At 35.6% G+C, this 16,816-nt stretch overlaps 1 protein-coding gene across 4 annotated transcripts in view; it reads right to left on the bottom strand.

The window, feature by feature from the left end:
* Positions 1-16,816, bottom strand: part of LOC142342684 (apoptosis-resistant E3 ubiquitin protein ligase 1-like) — a 330,839-nt gene that overhangs the window by 36,142 nt on the left and 277,881 nt on the right. For 2 of the 4 annotated variants that reach the window (XM_075394172.1, XM_075394171.1), the window contains one exon: positions 7,043-7,172. In XM_075394172.1, the coding sequence (XP_075250287.1) occupies positions 7,043-7,172 (130 nt within the window). The other 2 variants (XM_075394174.1, XM_075394173.1) reach the window with 2 other exon arrangements.

The following is a 16,816-nucleotide window of genomic DNA, read 5'->3' as shown; positions in this document are numbered from 1 at the left end:
GACTTTAAGTATTAAATTGCCACCAATTGAGTTCAGCTGCTTGAAATTGTGATTGAGAGAGAATTTTAGATCACGCGAAATGCAAAAAGTCAAGGGCGTAAAAGTCACTCGAAAAGTCAAAACCGTCAAGCGAAAATTTTGCATAAAAGACACGTTTACGATAATTGCTATGAACTACGTTCAAGAGCAATTAAACATAGTAACGTGCCATATAAAAAAATATGAAACGTGGCGCATAGAAAACTATTATAATTTGACACCGAAAATAACCATTACAGCTCTGATCCTTCAACCGTCAACCTTGTACCTTCAATTAAAAATTTTAATGAGTATAAAAGTCATTATATTAGACAGTTTTAAAAATGACTTTATCGGCTTTTAGGTAAAACGCATGCACAAACGACAAAAAACTGCCGCCGGACCCCGTAAAACGAATGAAATGTTTGTTATATCTAAAATCGTTAACTAACCTTCAATTTGAAACTTTTCAGCTTGAACCTAGAAACAAACAATTCTTCGGAAACACAACTAGGCCCCGAAAATATTTCTTGGGAAATATACAAGTAGGTCCTGCAGTTGAGGGTCCATTTATAATTGTGCTCCACGGAGCTGCAATTAGACCAAACTTATACAACTAATTCAACTTGAGTTACTGGGTAAAGTCATGTGCGAGGTAGGCCATGCGTGGAAAAAATGAATTTTTTGCCTTTAGGTTAAACACTACAACAATAATCAAATATAGCCGGCAAATTGCCGGAAAATAGCTGCCGTTGATCCGCTTGACATACAACGGCAGCTGCTCGGAAAATAGCTACTCGGATCAACGGCAGCTATTTTCCGGCAATTTGCCGGCTATATTTGATTGTTGTAGCGTTTAACCTAAACGCGAAAAATTCAATTTTTCCACGCATGGCCTACCTCGCACATGACTTTACCCAGTAACTCAAGTTGAATTAGTTATATAAGTTTGGTCTAATTGCAGCTCCATGGAGCAAAACTATAAATGGACCCTCAACTTCAGGACCTACTTGTATATTTCCCAGAAGGATTGAAACAGAAGAAGACAAAGAGATAGAAATTGACAGAATTTCTCTAAGTGTCAACGTGTTCCTATTGAGAGTGGTTAGATTCTAAAATTTCTCTTAATTCATCTTCTAAACTGAACGCTATTAAGCATAATACTAATGCCAGCTAGTAATCGTTTCAATGAACGTTGATTTAATGCACTATGACTTAATGACCGGGCTTTATATGTTTTGATTTTGCTCTTCTGACTTTGACCTTATTCAATACATTGCATAAATCAATGAGTGAAAGAAATTGCGTAAAATCCATTCAGTTGAAACAGTGAGTGAAGTAAGTCAGAAGTCAAACGTGAAAATCGTGACTTATGTAAAATGAAAAACTTGATCAAAAGATAAAGCGTATTAAGGAAGGAGAGCGTCTAATTAATAGCCGTTGAGAAGCTGACGGCGGCTATTAAAAATTGATAGAAAAAAATACTCATAACAATAACCGCAAATAACTTTGTTCGAAAGCAATTTAAAACTGGCCTTCTTTTAAACAGATAACGATATAAATATCAACTAATGAATAGAGCCGGTAGATTGCCGGAAAAGAAGCTACGAAGAATTTCGCGACCTATATTAAAAAAGCAAAGAAAAAGAGCAGCTAAAGTGACAACCTGTTGTTTTCTATAACTCTAAGGGTTTGATTCGGAGTGTAGTTGTTATACACACAAAACGAAAAACATAAGGAGAGCTCTTTTAAAGTTAGATGTTCTGGATGAAAATTCCAAACCGAAGCTTCTCAAAAGTTAGGGTACCTAAGCTTGTCATACCATTTAGATGCACTAAATTGTTTTTCAATTAGAAAACTTCTTTTTAAAATGCAAAGTTCATTAGGAATTTTCTTAAGTTAGCTAAGTCAAAAACTTGTTATAAAAATGACCTAAAATCTGAGGCAAAAGAGACCAAAAAAATGCTGTACACAAATTCCATTGCACAGCATTAGATATCACTGAAAATTAGGTTGGGTGGTCGAACGTGTTATTACGGATGGAATGATGTAGAGGGATCAATTTTTTATTTTAAGAACTACCCTTCACACCATGAATTTATGTGTAAACAGGTTCGGTTAATCACATACTTAGAGATTAGTAAGCCGTAAGGCTCTGAGAGAACTTAATGCCCTCCTAGCGCTATCTGTTTATCCCGTTTTTGAGGACGAAAAGTGTCAAAAAATCGGTCAAGCGAAAAATCGCATAAAGGCTAGAGGACTAATCTAATTGCTTCAAACTTCGTTTGGGAGCAATTAGTTAAGAATAATTATTATTCGCCGTAAATTTTTCTCGTTATTTTCGACAGAGTGCTCTAGAACCAGTATCTCTTTTGAAGACAGTAGCTGTTCTGTTTGCATCAATATTGCAAGCCTGCTCACTCTTCGTTTTTTTATGAGACAACTCCCATAGCTACACCAAGTAGTAAGCTTTCAAAGGACGCAGTTCTTTATGACAGTAGTACAGTAAAATGAAGTCTGACTGAAGTCAGGTCTTTACTGAAGTCTGACTTCATGAAACCTTCATTACTCAAGTATGAGTGAGAATGATTTAGATAACGCGAGAATAAACAAATCAAGCGTGAAAAAAGTCAACCCAAAATAATTCAAACCAGCCAATCAAAGCGATCGTGAATTCTTGCAAAAGGACCGGCTGGAGGTTTAAAAATCGATCAAGACACGGGTCAAGTAAAGGTGTTATAATTGAGGACTCACTGACTGAGGGGCTTTAAATGGCATTTGAGCTTATTAGCGACCACTACTATTTAAAATGAAAAAAGCAAACCAATTTTGGCGCTCTTTTCGTTTGACTTCTAGTGGTAAACTACCGCCAATTGAGTTAATCTGATTAAAACTCAATGAGAGCAATTTCGATTGCGCAAAAATCAAGCAGCCGAGAGTTTTAAAGTCACTCGAAAAGTCAAATGGTCAGAAAAAAAATGGCGTAGAAAGAGGAACATGCCTGATATAATTGCTTAACTTCGTTTGAGAGGACAATTACCAAAATTTAACTTGGAGTACCCAGAGTTAGTTAAAACTGCACCAATCGTTGTTATTCGGAGGAAAAGAAAACATGTTCAAAAATTGTATTTTCGCTTAAGTCTCAGCAATATTGAAAAATGGTAATTACTACAGATAATCTTTTCTCTTAGGATCACCATCTTACGAGAACGATTTCGTTAAAAAAGCATTCGTTTTTGCTAACTTATAGCAAAATGCAATAAGAAAATCTTACCCACCTCATTCGAAAATAACTCATAACAACTCTCAACAGCTCCATATAAACATCACCAAATATCAACAACAATGTAACGCTTAAAAATGACATCACAACAATGAAGCTGGCCGAGTGGACTTAGTGACAAGATAACTTACATTTGCAGTTGACATGCAACATCTTCAAGGAGTAAGTCTAAATTCCAGAAACGCCTATCTATCTGACTGACTAGTTCTGTCATCATCCGTTTGAGTATATAGAATATGACAAAAATTCATCAAAACAACGCGCTATTAAGTAGTTATTGAATCAAGTACGCTAATCTGACCAAAAAATTTGAAAGAATGAAATTTAAACAGACAGAGTCAGCAGCTAAAAATAAAATGAGGTAAATACAAAAAGCCATCAGTCAACTGTTTGATTGGTTATGAATCTGATTGCTCAAACGTTTACGACATTCTGGCAACATTAGAAAAACACCGGATCAAACACTTTAATTCAATTTATATTTGCTTTTGATAAACTTTATAAATTAAGCAAATGTCGCTTTTGCCAGTCAGCTGAATTTGAAATTGTGCTTGTGTACAAATTAGAGTGAATTAAACTGGTAAAATGAATGAAAATGAATAAAATTAAGCTGGTAATCCCTAGATCTGAGAGTAAAAAAAAATCTTCAGCTTTCTGCAACTAAGTTGATAGCAAGAAGACTTGCAATGGTTTAAAATGACAGTCTGCTATCTCATTCGACATCAAGTCACGAACGATTATTAGTCTAAAATTACGACCGAAATGTGCAACAGTCAGGTAAAAGCGACGCAAATGAGTTCTCGATTTGAATACTACTCTGTGAGCCTTTTGGAGACTTTTATTAGCACACCATAATTTTGCTTCAAACATCGCTCAAAAGTATTTCTGTGACAAACAAAGAGGGAATGCTTTTCAGAAGGCTAATTGCATCTCTCCATTAAATCAGACATAGAAGATTTGACAGCAATTGCGTATGTATGAAAGAATTCATTTTCTACGGCCTGCGTATGCGGATAATGAAAAACATAGTAACAATGAAAAACAAACTTTTGTCTCCATAAACTAAAAGCGGACAAGGGATCCCTTATAAAAAAGATACGAAAAAGTGCATACAATAGCTGCTCTCCCTATAATTTCCTGCTCTTTGAAACCAAAAGAACCTGATGATTCCGTATATACTTATAGAAACTAGCAGGAATAGAGAGAACACGGTCACAGTTAATAAGAGAAAGCTGACAGAAACTGACTAATTTTCTTATTTTAAATCTTCTTCTTCAGTGCACTCATTTTTATTTCAGGAGTATATTTTAATTCAAGCAGACAATTGTTAGTAAAAATTTCATCTCAAACCGACTAGCGTCGGGCAAATTGCTCTCGAATGACAGGCGGGTCAATTTTATTCAGAGAGCTGTAGCCTGGATAAATTTTTATAGATGCAACGAAATCCGACTAGGGAGGGGTTCCAACTTAAACCTCCGGCGAGTCAGACTCCAGCATTAACAACTCGGCTATCAAGGCCTTGCACTTTCCAGTCTTACAATCCCTTTTGTTTTAGCAATCGAGTTAATTTTTCAATAAGAGCAATTAGAATCACAAAAAATCAAGAAGTCAAGCGTGAAATAGTCACTTTAGAAGTCAAATCAAAAGAGCGTTCTAAATAAAATAAATAAAACTCAAAACCGGTCCAGCAAAAATTTTGCATAAAGAGAGACAAACACGGTTACAATAATTGCTTCAAACTTCGTTCTAGAGGAATTATACAAAAAACTGACCTCGAAATGAGTATGAATCGACTTTGAAAACGAGCTAGAAAGCACATAAGAAAAGGTTAAATTACCGTGCTAGAAAAAAATCATTATAGAGAAAGCCATAAGCCATATGTTGTTCAAATAATATTTTCCATTCTAATGCAAAACAATTTTAAACAACCATACTTGGCCACAAATTTGCCCATACCACCTGACAACTAAACAAGAATACATAAAACGCAATTACCACGTCTCGACAGAAAATAGGAAACTAACAGTGTTCTCACACAGGAGGAAAAAAGCTAACCATGATAAACATAGCTGACAGATAGCAATAAACAAAATGCCATAGCTTTGTAGGCGTGCAGTCTCAAAATAAAACCAAAGAAGAGAAATTTTAATAAATCAATTTAATAAATCAATAAATTAATAAGTCAATTTTTCAAGAAAAATGTATAATTGACGTGTTCATTCCGCTAGCTGCACTCAAACAACCTTCACTTTGAGTGTCATACACTGGGTTGACTTTATCTTCATCGATTAAAATTAGAAGAAACAAATTTGAGAGAGTAAAAGTCATTTTGAGAGAGGTAAGTCACGCGTGGCCTAAAAACATTTCACGCAAATGAGCAAAAAAAATCACTTGAAAACGAGAGAAAATGACATCACGCACGCAGTTCAGTCAAAATAGCATTAGAGCATAATCAAAAAGAGCTGATTAGACGTGACTCTGACGTCATAAGGTCGTAAAAAAATTGACTACGAAAAAAAAACCAAGTGAAGTACAACATTGGCTCTGATCAGCTATCGGCATCGCAGCTTTCAGTAAAATGAAATTGGAAAAGATAACAGTAAAATTAGACAAATGTATCCCCAAGTTTTCCTACGTTTGCTTAATTGAACTAGCCAAAACGAATCAAAGAGAAAAGATTCTTACTCAAATTTTTGGCCTAAAATAAAAACAAGTTCCAAATCATAAAAGGCATACTAACAAAAACTAAAACAGAACGTCTACAAAACAGCTTGAAAATCTATAACGCACACTGGTTGAAAAGGAGCAAGACAAAACTAGCCTGAAAAAGACACTCTTGAAAAATCTGCTCACGTAACTAAAGCGTGTCCACACGTACTTTTCTCTCTCTCTCTCTCTCTCTCTCTCTCTCTCTCTCTCTCTCTCTCTCTCTCTCTCTCTCTCTCTCTCTCTCTCTCTCTCTCTCTCTCTCTCTCCCTTTCAGGCTTAGCAACAATGTTTCAAGTATAATGTCTGTTTTTTTATATTTTTTTGCCGTTTGAACAACAGCTTTGAAATATTCACCTTCCAAGCAGTGGTTACTTGGATAATCAGGCAATACAAAAAAAACAACTTATACCATTCAATTTGGTTCTCGGCAAATTGTTGTAACAAATTTGACTACTTGAAAACTTGAAAGCTACTTTAAAGCTAAATGAAAAAATTTTTCAATGATTTTAAGCTTTATTTTGTCGAAAATAAAAAAAAATTGTAAAATTGAAGTTGAATAAGTAATTATAACCATCGATCCCAGTTGAATCGATCCCAAATTTCACAATTGAAAACATTTGCAAGCTGTAAGGAAAATACTATCCACTTATGTTTAACGAGGACAAAAATTGCATCTTTCTGTTACAATATCTTGGATTGATGTCTTAGAAGTGATGATGTCACTTTATGTTATTCATGAACTTGACAATAAGGTTTATAAGGTCGATTAGCAATATTGCAAATTACAATTTTCTCAGCGTATTTCAATTTGGAAACGTGAAAAATACAAACTTTAAGCCCGATGCTAATTCGATTCAACGACCAATTCTAGAAATTCTCAATTATGCCTATTTTCTTTTTCAACGCAAAGGAAATTCATCTAACAAAAATTGACTCCACAAAAAAATTACGAGCATCCTAACCCCCCAAGTATGATTGAAGGTCCCAAAAATTGATACGAAAACGCCCCCGAATAGAGCTATAGAAGCTTACCTGCTACTGTTTGAAGATTGCCTATTAAATAGAGAAGTGGGCACACCACCTCGCCTCCCCTGTCCAGTTTGGAGATTGGCGAGAAAGCGATAGAGAAAGTAGCCAAATACAACTGCCAAAATAGTGCCAGCTGAAATACATGTCCAAATTAGACCACTCCACGCCATTCTGAGGGTTACTATCGATTCCACACATCCACCGCTCACATTTAGATGTCAATATATGAATTAATATCACTTATAAATTCAAATTACATGTACTTATCTGGAAATAAACCACACCATTTAATTTGCATGCACTGTCAATTAAATGACATACCAGGATATGGGTTTGATCACAAATGACACAATCTACGCACAACTATTCAAACTTTACCCATGATTAATAACTCAGTTCATAAATTATTACTGCTAAGGCAAGCAAATTGCTAGTTTTATGTTGAGTAGGTGCCAATCTACTACCAACTTTTAACATTAAATTTTTTTAAAAATTCACATTTCGCAGGCCAAACATTTTTTTATCAGCTAAAATTAGAGCACTTTTAACCGAAATCTTGATTTAAAAAGAAAAACATGAATTGAAAAAACATGAATGAAAAGAAAAACTATAGTTAAACATAACCGACTACCGTCGGGCAAATTGCTCTCAAACGACCGGCGAGCGGTTGGCTTCGTCAGTACCTAGCCACCGTCTAGTGAGGTTAGCTTTACCTTGATTGAAGGGAGGTGAGGTTAGGGTAATACACGATGACCTCATGACACAGAACAGCCGCTGAAGTGCGGCATCAACAAAAGAGTTAAGGAGAGAGTGCGAGATAAAACAACGTGAAGGAGAAAGAGAAGGAAAGAAACGCCAACCAACACACACACACACAGCGAGAGAGAGAGAACTAGGAAATTTTTCCATGAGATTCGACACTACAACTTCAAGTTTTCCAGCCTTGTTAGTAACTAAATCAAATAGAAAAAAAAAAAGAAAGTGCAAAATTCAGAAGAAAAGTTTCCACACATCGCTGTGAAAAAATTGTTCAAAAACATTTTTCGACTCTGCTGGACTTTTGTCATGTAACCATTTGCTTGCCTTATGTAACCATAAGGCAAGCAAATTGCTAGTTTTATGTTGAGTAGGTGCCAATCTACTACCAACTTTTAACATTAAATTTTTTTAAAAATTCACATTTCGCAGGCCAAACATTTTTTTATCAGCTAAAATTAGAGCACTTTTAACCGAAATCTTGATTTAAAAAGAAAAACATGAATTGAAAAAACATGAATGAAAAGAAAAACTATAGTTAAACATAACCGACTACCGTCGGGCAAATTGCTCTCAAACGACCGGCGAGCGGTTGGCTTCGTCAGTACCTAGCCACCGTCTAGTGAGGTTAGCTTTACCTTGATTGAAGGGAGGTGAGGTTAGGGTAATACACGATGACCTCATGACACAGAACAGCCGCTGAAGTGCGGCATCAACAAAAGAGTTAAGGAGAGAGTGCGAGATAAAACAACGTGAAGGAGAAAGAGAAGGAAAGAAACGCCAACCAACACACACACACACAGCGAGAGAGAGAGAACTAGGAAATTTTTCCATGAGATTCGACACTACAACTTCAAGTTTTCCAGCCTTGTTAGTAACTAAATCAAATAGAAAAAAAAAAGAAAGTGCAAAATTCAGAAGAAAAGTTTCCACACATCGCTGTGAAAAAATTGTTCAAAAACATTTTTCGACTCTGCTGGACTTTTGTCATGTAACCATTCTGCAAGACTTAAAAAGCTTCGTTGGCCAGTAATGATCGTTAAACTCAGAAAAGCACAAAAACATTCAAAAATTTCAAAAACAACAGCAAATTTTAACAAAATCTTGCTAAAATTCGTGATATTATTATCTTCAGAACACCATTCCATTTTCTCCAGAGACTATACAGTATCCCTATTTCAAGACTTAAACAGTTTCGCTGGACCACGAAGATCCATACACTTGGAACATGATAATTTTTCAAAAACTTTTTTAATTGAATTTTATCAAAAAAATTGCTAAAAATCAAGTCATTAACATAATGATAACCATTCCATTAACTCTGGTAACCAAGCAGCAGCTTACTATCAAACCTCGAAGGAGGTCCCTGGTGAAAGAAAAAATAAAAAAAAAACAAAAAAATATTCAAAAAAAAACTTGAAAAAATTGCATAAGATCTTCAAAAAATTGCTGGAATTCGTGATATAAACATCTTGAAAAACAAAACATTGCATCTGGAAACTATGCATTAACCTATTACCAAAGCCTAGATGAGGTTTCTTGGCTCTTGAGGCTGGAAAAGACTAAAAAAAAACAAATTCAAAAAACTTTCAATATTGCCAAAAATGCTAAAACAAGTGATGTTAAAATTTTTAAAAACACTCCATTGCATCTAGAAACTATACAGTAACTTATTATCAAACACTAGAGGAGGTTCCTTGGCTCTTGAGTCCAGATAAACCTATAAAATGACATTACCTTTCAAAAAACTTGAAAAAAATGCAAATTTATAAAAATAAAATTGATAAAAATTTGTGATATTAAAAAGTTGAAAAATATTCTATAGCCAATAAAAACTTTTCATTAACTATCATCAAAGCCTATAGGAGGTTACCTGCTTCCTGGGGCTGGAAAAACCGATATTGGCAATAAATTTAAAAAAAAAATTGAAAAATCAGGTTTTATCAAACAACTGCTAAAACTCGAGATGTTAAAACGTTGAAAACCAACCCATTATCATTAAAAACTATGCAGCAACCTATTATCAAACCCTTAAGGAGGTTTTCTGAAAACTGAGGCAGAAAAAGCTTTAATAATGACAACAAATATCCAAAAAATTTTCAAATGCGCTTTTTGAAATTTGCAAGTTTTGTCAAAAAATGCAAAAATTCGCGATGTTGAACCCATTCTATTAACACTAAAAACTATGCAGTAACCTATAATCAAACCCTAGAGTGGGTTCATTGAAATCTAGGGCTGTTAAAACTCGAAAAATGCCAAAAATCTTCAAAAAAACATTGAAAATGTTTAAATTTGCGTGTTTTTAGCGAGCGGTTGTTTACCCGGGGGAGGGGTCACCGGGGTGCTATTGGGGATGGCAATAGTCGGGTGAGGGGCAATAGCGCGGTGGGGAGTGAACAGCGGGGAGGTCATCAACCTCTAAGAAGATCGGTGGTTCGTCAGTATCCACGGTGTGGGGGGGTCGAGTTGCACCTGGGGGCTGATGGGGAGGGAGGGGGGTTGAGCAGCAGAGGGGTGGGGGCAACAGCGCGGTGGGGGGGGGGGGGTGAGGGCAATAGTGGGGGTGTCTTCAACCTCTAAGAACCGCCCTTCACACCATAAATAAGTCTCCAGCGCAGTTTGAGCTGAAACAGATCTGAAAGGATCTAAGAGCACTTAATGCCCGCTGGGCGCTACCTGTTTATCCCGTTTTTGAGGACGAAAAGTCAAAAGCGTCAGACGAAAAATCGGTCAAGCGAAAAATCGCATGAAAAAGACCGACAGGACTAATATAATTGCTACAAACTTCGTTTGAGAGCAATTAAACATAGCAGGCATATTGGCGTAAAATGTTCATAAAATTTAAAATTCATTAAGCCAGTTCAGAAGTCATTTTTTAGTGATGTAAGTCAAGCAATTGACCTAAAATCAGAACAAATGACGTCACACACAAATTTTAACTGCAAAGCAGTAGAAGTTACTGAAATTGAAGAAGTCAAGTGTCGAAAAAATCATCGATACAGACGAAGAATTAAAAACATAGCCAGTAGAAAACCGGAAACGACTCGAATCGTCGTGCATTATAATCACTAACCTAGCCTTACCGAAATCAGAACATCAAAAGACAAGAAAAAAAAAACAGAAGTAGCTTAAAAAGTCACATTAGAGTGTTTTAAAAATGCCAAAAATTATATAGGTGTGGGGGGAGCTAGGTGGGGTGGGTGGGTAGATAGGTTGGGGAAGTGGGCAGTGCTGGGTAGTTGCGGGGTAGTTAGGTGAAGGGAGGGGGTAGTTTGGGGTAGGGGTAGTGGGGGGGGTACCTTGAGGCAGTTGGGGGGGGGGTAGGTAGGTGGGGGGAGGTAGGTGTGGGGGGGGGTAGGTACGTGGATGGGTGGGTAGATAGGTTGGGGAGGTGGGTAGTGCTGGGGTAGTTGGGGGGGGGGGGGGGGGGGTAGGTGGTGGTAGATAAGTGAACGGAGGGGGTAGGGGTAGGTGGGGGATAAGTTGGGGGGGGTGCGGGGGCGGTGGGGGGTAGATAGGTGGTGGGGGGTTTGTGCGGTGTAGTTTAGATAATTAGGGGTGACTTATAGACTTATATAGGAACAAAAAGTCTCAAAATGACCTCATCACCTTGAACATTACCAGCAGTTCCTAATTACTACACATTACAAACAAAGCTACTGTTAAAGTCCAATGTTCGAAAACAAAAATCAACAATCAAAAACGGAGGTAAATGCTCGAACAGAAAGTCAAAATTCAAGCCATGAACAAACTTGCTTTGTGCTAAAAAACTTGTAGAATCTCAATACTCCTCTTCGAGTCGTAAAAAACCACGATGTCCCCAATAATAGCCGCTATTGCTTCGCGGCTATTAATTAAAAACCGGATCTATTACTATTCCCATTCTTTACAAGTATTTTTTGCCTTCCACTAACTTAGACCCATATTTTGCTTTCCAGAAAAAAGGCTACGCAGAAATGCCTATTTCCGCAAAATCATGAGAAATTTTCCGATAACAGTTTCATTAGATAGTGATGCTAGACATCACAAAGAGCAAAATGAAAAAAAAAACGAATAATCTTCTAGATTGAGGGTAAATTATTCTCTACGACCTTACAAAAAGACATTTTCTCTAGCAAAGGATACCCTCCAAATTTAACTTTTTCATAGTTTCGGTAAAAAGAGTATTTAAAATAAAGCTTGGTAAATACGGTCAATGATTTTTTTAACTCACAGAGCTGCTATTATTAACGAATTAACTATATAACGTATATAACTAAAACAAAAATATACTTTTTGTTGATTCAGAATCCGTAGCCTTGTGTTCTGTCGTTTTCCGGTGTTAGTGTTGAGTTGCAGAAAAATGAAAAGTACAAAATGCTTTAATCATGACCATTTTATTAATATTATTTTTTCAAAATATCAGAACATGAATTCAGAAGATAGAGTTTAACAGATAAGGACACCAAATATAACCGGATATAGTCCAATTAATTGCTTTCGAACGATAGGCTAGGGGTCGGCTTTGATTGCAAGCTCAGGCAGGCCAGCCAAGCTGGTTCACAGGGACGGTGGCAGGAAACAGGGGGGGATTTATTATAATCTTTAGCACAATGAAGTTTCACCTCATCGACGCCCTTGGATTTAATCAGTTTATCTCGTTTCTCTTCCAGAAAAGTCGAACAACTCAAGCAAGCAAAAGAATATTCTAGATATCTGGAACTGGAACAAAACGGCCGAGCAAAAACTCTGCAACAAATGACAGAAACGACAATAACTGCTTCAAAACTTCGTTTGAGAGCAATTAAGCACAGCTCATCTGATCGAAGTGTCCACAAAAATTTTGTCAAACGTTTTCATGAGGCTTGAAATTAACATTACGTCAGCAAACTTACTTTTAGAAATTTAAAAGAACTCGGCCTACTTTTTTGATGTCCAACAGTTTGTCTAATCCTGCCCTCCAGTACTAACTTTATTGAACTTTCTGCTGATTAGCGGTTAATCTTCATGACAGGATACAGTGGCTAGTATTGATACCAATAAGCATCAGAGATATTCTTAGACAAATTTAGAATCGGGCATCTAAACGAGAGCTTTATGGGTTTGTCCCGTTTTTATTTCTATCTCGACTTTCGATACTGGCTCTAATGACTCAAGAACAATTTACTGAGCAACTGCTGCTTAAAAGCACTTAAACCAGAATGAGAAAAAAGAAACCAGGCTAGAAAAATGGAGGCAAACACCAAAAAATTGAACAAGCTGTGAACTAAGGTAAAGCAATTTACCCCACATTTCCCAAAAACCCTAAACACCCGATTGACCCCCATTCGTCACAAGAACGGTCCGCAGTCCCTTGTTTTGTCAGACCAAGAAAACAAAGCAAGGCAAGTCCTGAAAATCAATCCAAAGAATTGAATGAACAGTGCATGATTAACAGACCTATTCAACAATAACAACCAAACATATTTCCTCAAATTTAGAGGAAAACATCATAAAACTAAACGCCTATAAACTAAAAGCCTCCGTTACCTATGCAGGAGTTTTAAGAAAGTTTATTGGCCCCTTAACATTGAAGAACTTTAATTATCACAAAAAAATTCAAAAAATTACAAATAATATCAAGTTGTTTAATTTCGTCATAATAATATCATCAAACCCATTTTTTTCTCAGAAAAGGATCAAATAAACCAGCTTCAAGCCCTCAAAATAATTTAATTGATCCATACAGATCGAAAAACTCAATGACAAAAACTTTCAAATAACTTAAAATTTGCTAGCTTTAAATAAAAACTACAAAAAATTTCGGCATTAATCCATTTAAAACCATTTGTTTTCTCTGGAGACTACCCAGTAACCTACAAGACCTACAACATCGAAAATCTTAATAAAGGAAAAAACTTACAAGAAACTTAAAAAATGCCAAATCACCATCATTTTGGGAGAGATAAAGTTCGCATTAACAACACGTAGCTCAAAAATAGACAAGAAAATTTCGGGAAATTATGGCTTGCAAAAGACCTCAATAATCTTTGAAAACGTCAATTTAAGACCCATCTAACAAACTTCAAAAAAAAATGGCAAAACTAACATTTTGGGCTCAAAAACTATACAAAAAATGACACTTTTGGCTTGAAAAGAGGCACTTCATTGATTGCGACTCTTCAAGCGAGCACAAGGCCTCTAATCAAACTTAATGCCCACTGAAATTTCGTGCTACCTATTTATCGCATTTAAAAAGCTCAAAGCCATGAAATTTTGAAAAAAAATCTTTTGAAAAAGTAACGGGACAGCTCCTGAATTACCGTATTACCATCTAAAGCAATGAAACAACTGGGCAATACACAATTTTCCAGCAACACCAAACTATGATAGTCAAAGAAACCTATGATTCTGTATGGAGGAAAATTAAAAAAAAACAAAAACAATTTGTAACATTCTGTTTTCAATAAGCGACGAAGCAGAATGGAAAACTGAGAAATTCAGGCCGAAGCAGAATGTTTTTCGAAATTAGTGTTGATAAAGCATGGAAAACATAGACTTACATAATAAAATCATTAATCAAAGAATAACATACAACTATAGAAGTCGTAAGTCAATCATTAGCAGTTCCGTTAGGTGAAAAGGAGACAGAGAACGCCAAATCAAGGCAACATTACAAAATTCTTCAAAACAATTCAAAAACAAGTGGTGCCTAAGTCAATGGAAGCGATAGCTGATACTTAAAGCCGATAAAACGACGCCAGGTCATCCACACTGGAACGCAAAAGGAGAACCGTGGTTCTTGAGACTAAGCCACAAGACCACAAGAAAAACAACTAAAAGGAACAACAATACTCAAAAATCCCTTTACACATATATATATATATATATATATATATATATATATATATATATATAAACATATAAATACATTTAAAGAAATATTTAAGTTATAAAATTCACAGCTATGTACTCAAACAACAATTCAATTCAATTATGTATCATTAGCAGCTTATGACGCATATCAGTAAGGAGACTAAGTTATAAGCCAACAAAAAGCACCAAAACCTCAACGATTTGCTTATAAATTTTGGAAAAAAACTTGTTCCAAAATAATCGAAAAAAGCCATGAACTGAAATGATTAATTAAATTATTTAATCATCATTAGCAACTGACTGATATGACAATAAATCACATTGATTGATATGACAACAAAGTACAAATACATGCAAAAACTACCTAATTTTTTTGGAAACAAAATATGTCAACGTCATGGGAAACACTATCCATGAACTCAAATGATTAATTATTAGACTTCTTATTGATGGGACTAAATGATATAAAAAGCACTACAGAAGTGGGCAATACTAAAAAAAAACTAATGATACTTTTTGAAAACAAGTTGCTAAAAATAGTAGACTCTCCAATAAGCCGTAGACTCTCCCCTTTGATGAATTCAAAAAATAACATAACCGACTAACGTCGGGCGAATTGCTCTCAAACGACCGGCGAGCGGTTTGCTTCGTCCGTACCAAGCCACTGATAAGTGAGGGTAGCTTTAGCTTGATTGAAGGGGCGTGAGGTTAGGATAATAGCCGATGACATCAAGCCACATAACAGCCGCTGACGTGCGGCATCAAGGAAAGAGTTAAGGAGGGGGAGAGAGAGAGAGATAGAGAGCGTGCAAGAGAGATTAAACGTGAACGCGAAAGAGAAGGAAAGAAACCCCAACCAACACCCACCCACCCACCCACACACACACACACACACACACACAGAGAGAGAGAGAGAGAGAGAGAGAGAGAGAGAGAGCTAAGAATATTTTCCATGATGAGATTCGACTCTGCAACTTCTAGTTTTCTAGCGTTGTTAGTAATTAAATCATAGAAAAAACTGAACGAGCATAATCAAAAGTTTCCACATATCGCAATGAAGAAAAGGTTCAAAAACAGTTTTTGTCTTCTGGTTTCTGTCAAGTAACCGATCTGCAAGACGTAAAAAGGTTCGTTGGCCAGCAATGACCGCTAAACTCAGAAAACGACAAAAAATATTCAAAAATTTTAAAAACAATGGCAAATTTTAACAAAATCTTGCTAAAATTAGTGAAATTAATAACTTCAGAACCATTTCATTGTATCAAGAGACTTTCGAGCATGCCTATTTCAAGCCCTCAACAGTTTCACTGGCTCATAAAGATCCAGAGAATTGGAACACGATAATAATTTTTCGAAAACTTTAAAAATTAAATTTTATCAAAAAACTGCGAAAACTAGAGTTAAAAAATATCAAAAACCATTCCATGAACTCTAGCAACTATGCAGCAGCTTACTACCAAACCTCGGAGGATGTCACTGGGCGCCTGATGAACGAAAGAATAAAAAAAATTCAATATAAAAAACTTGAAAAAATTGCAAAAAAATTTTTAAAAAAATTCCTGAAACTCGTAATATTAAAAATTTGAAAAACATTCCATTAACTCTAGAAACTATAAGCTAATCTATTAATAAAACACTAGAGATTTCTTGACTCTTGAGAAACCTAAAAAATTGAACAAATTTCAAAAAACTAAAAATTGCAAATTTTAAAAAAAAATGCTAAAAATCTCGATGTTAAAATCTCGCAAAACATTCTATTACATTTAAAACTATACAGTAAACTCTTAGAAAACCCTAAAGGAGGTTCCTTGGCTCTGGAGGCTGGATAAATCTGGAAAATGACAAAAAATTGTCAAAAAAAACATGAAAAAAGCAAGTTTTATTGAAAAATTGCTAAAATTTGTGACATTAAAAAGTTGAAAAACTATTCCATGGCAAAAAAATTGGTCAGTAACTTATTTTAAAACACCTAAGGAGGTTATGTGGCGACTGGGTAGGGAAATACTTGAATAATGACAAGAAATGACAAAAAATTGAAAAAAAGTGCAAGTTTTGTCAAAAAAATTCTAAAATTCGCCATGTTAAAATGTTGAAACCATTCTATTACTACTAAAAACTATGCAGTGACCTATTATCAAACCCTAGAGTAGGTTCCTCGACACCTTGGGCTAATAAATTTCAAAAAAC

This window comes from Convolutriloba macropyga, chromosome 7, assembly GCF_964194025.1.
Source record: "Convolutriloba macropyga chromosome 7, txConMacr16.3, whole genome shotgun sequence".
Taxonomy (NCBI): domain Eukaryota; kingdom Metazoa; phylum Xenacoelomorpha; order Acoela; family Convolutidae; genus Convolutriloba; species Convolutriloba macropyga.
This window is presented reverse-complemented; position numbering and strand designations above follow the sequence as displayed.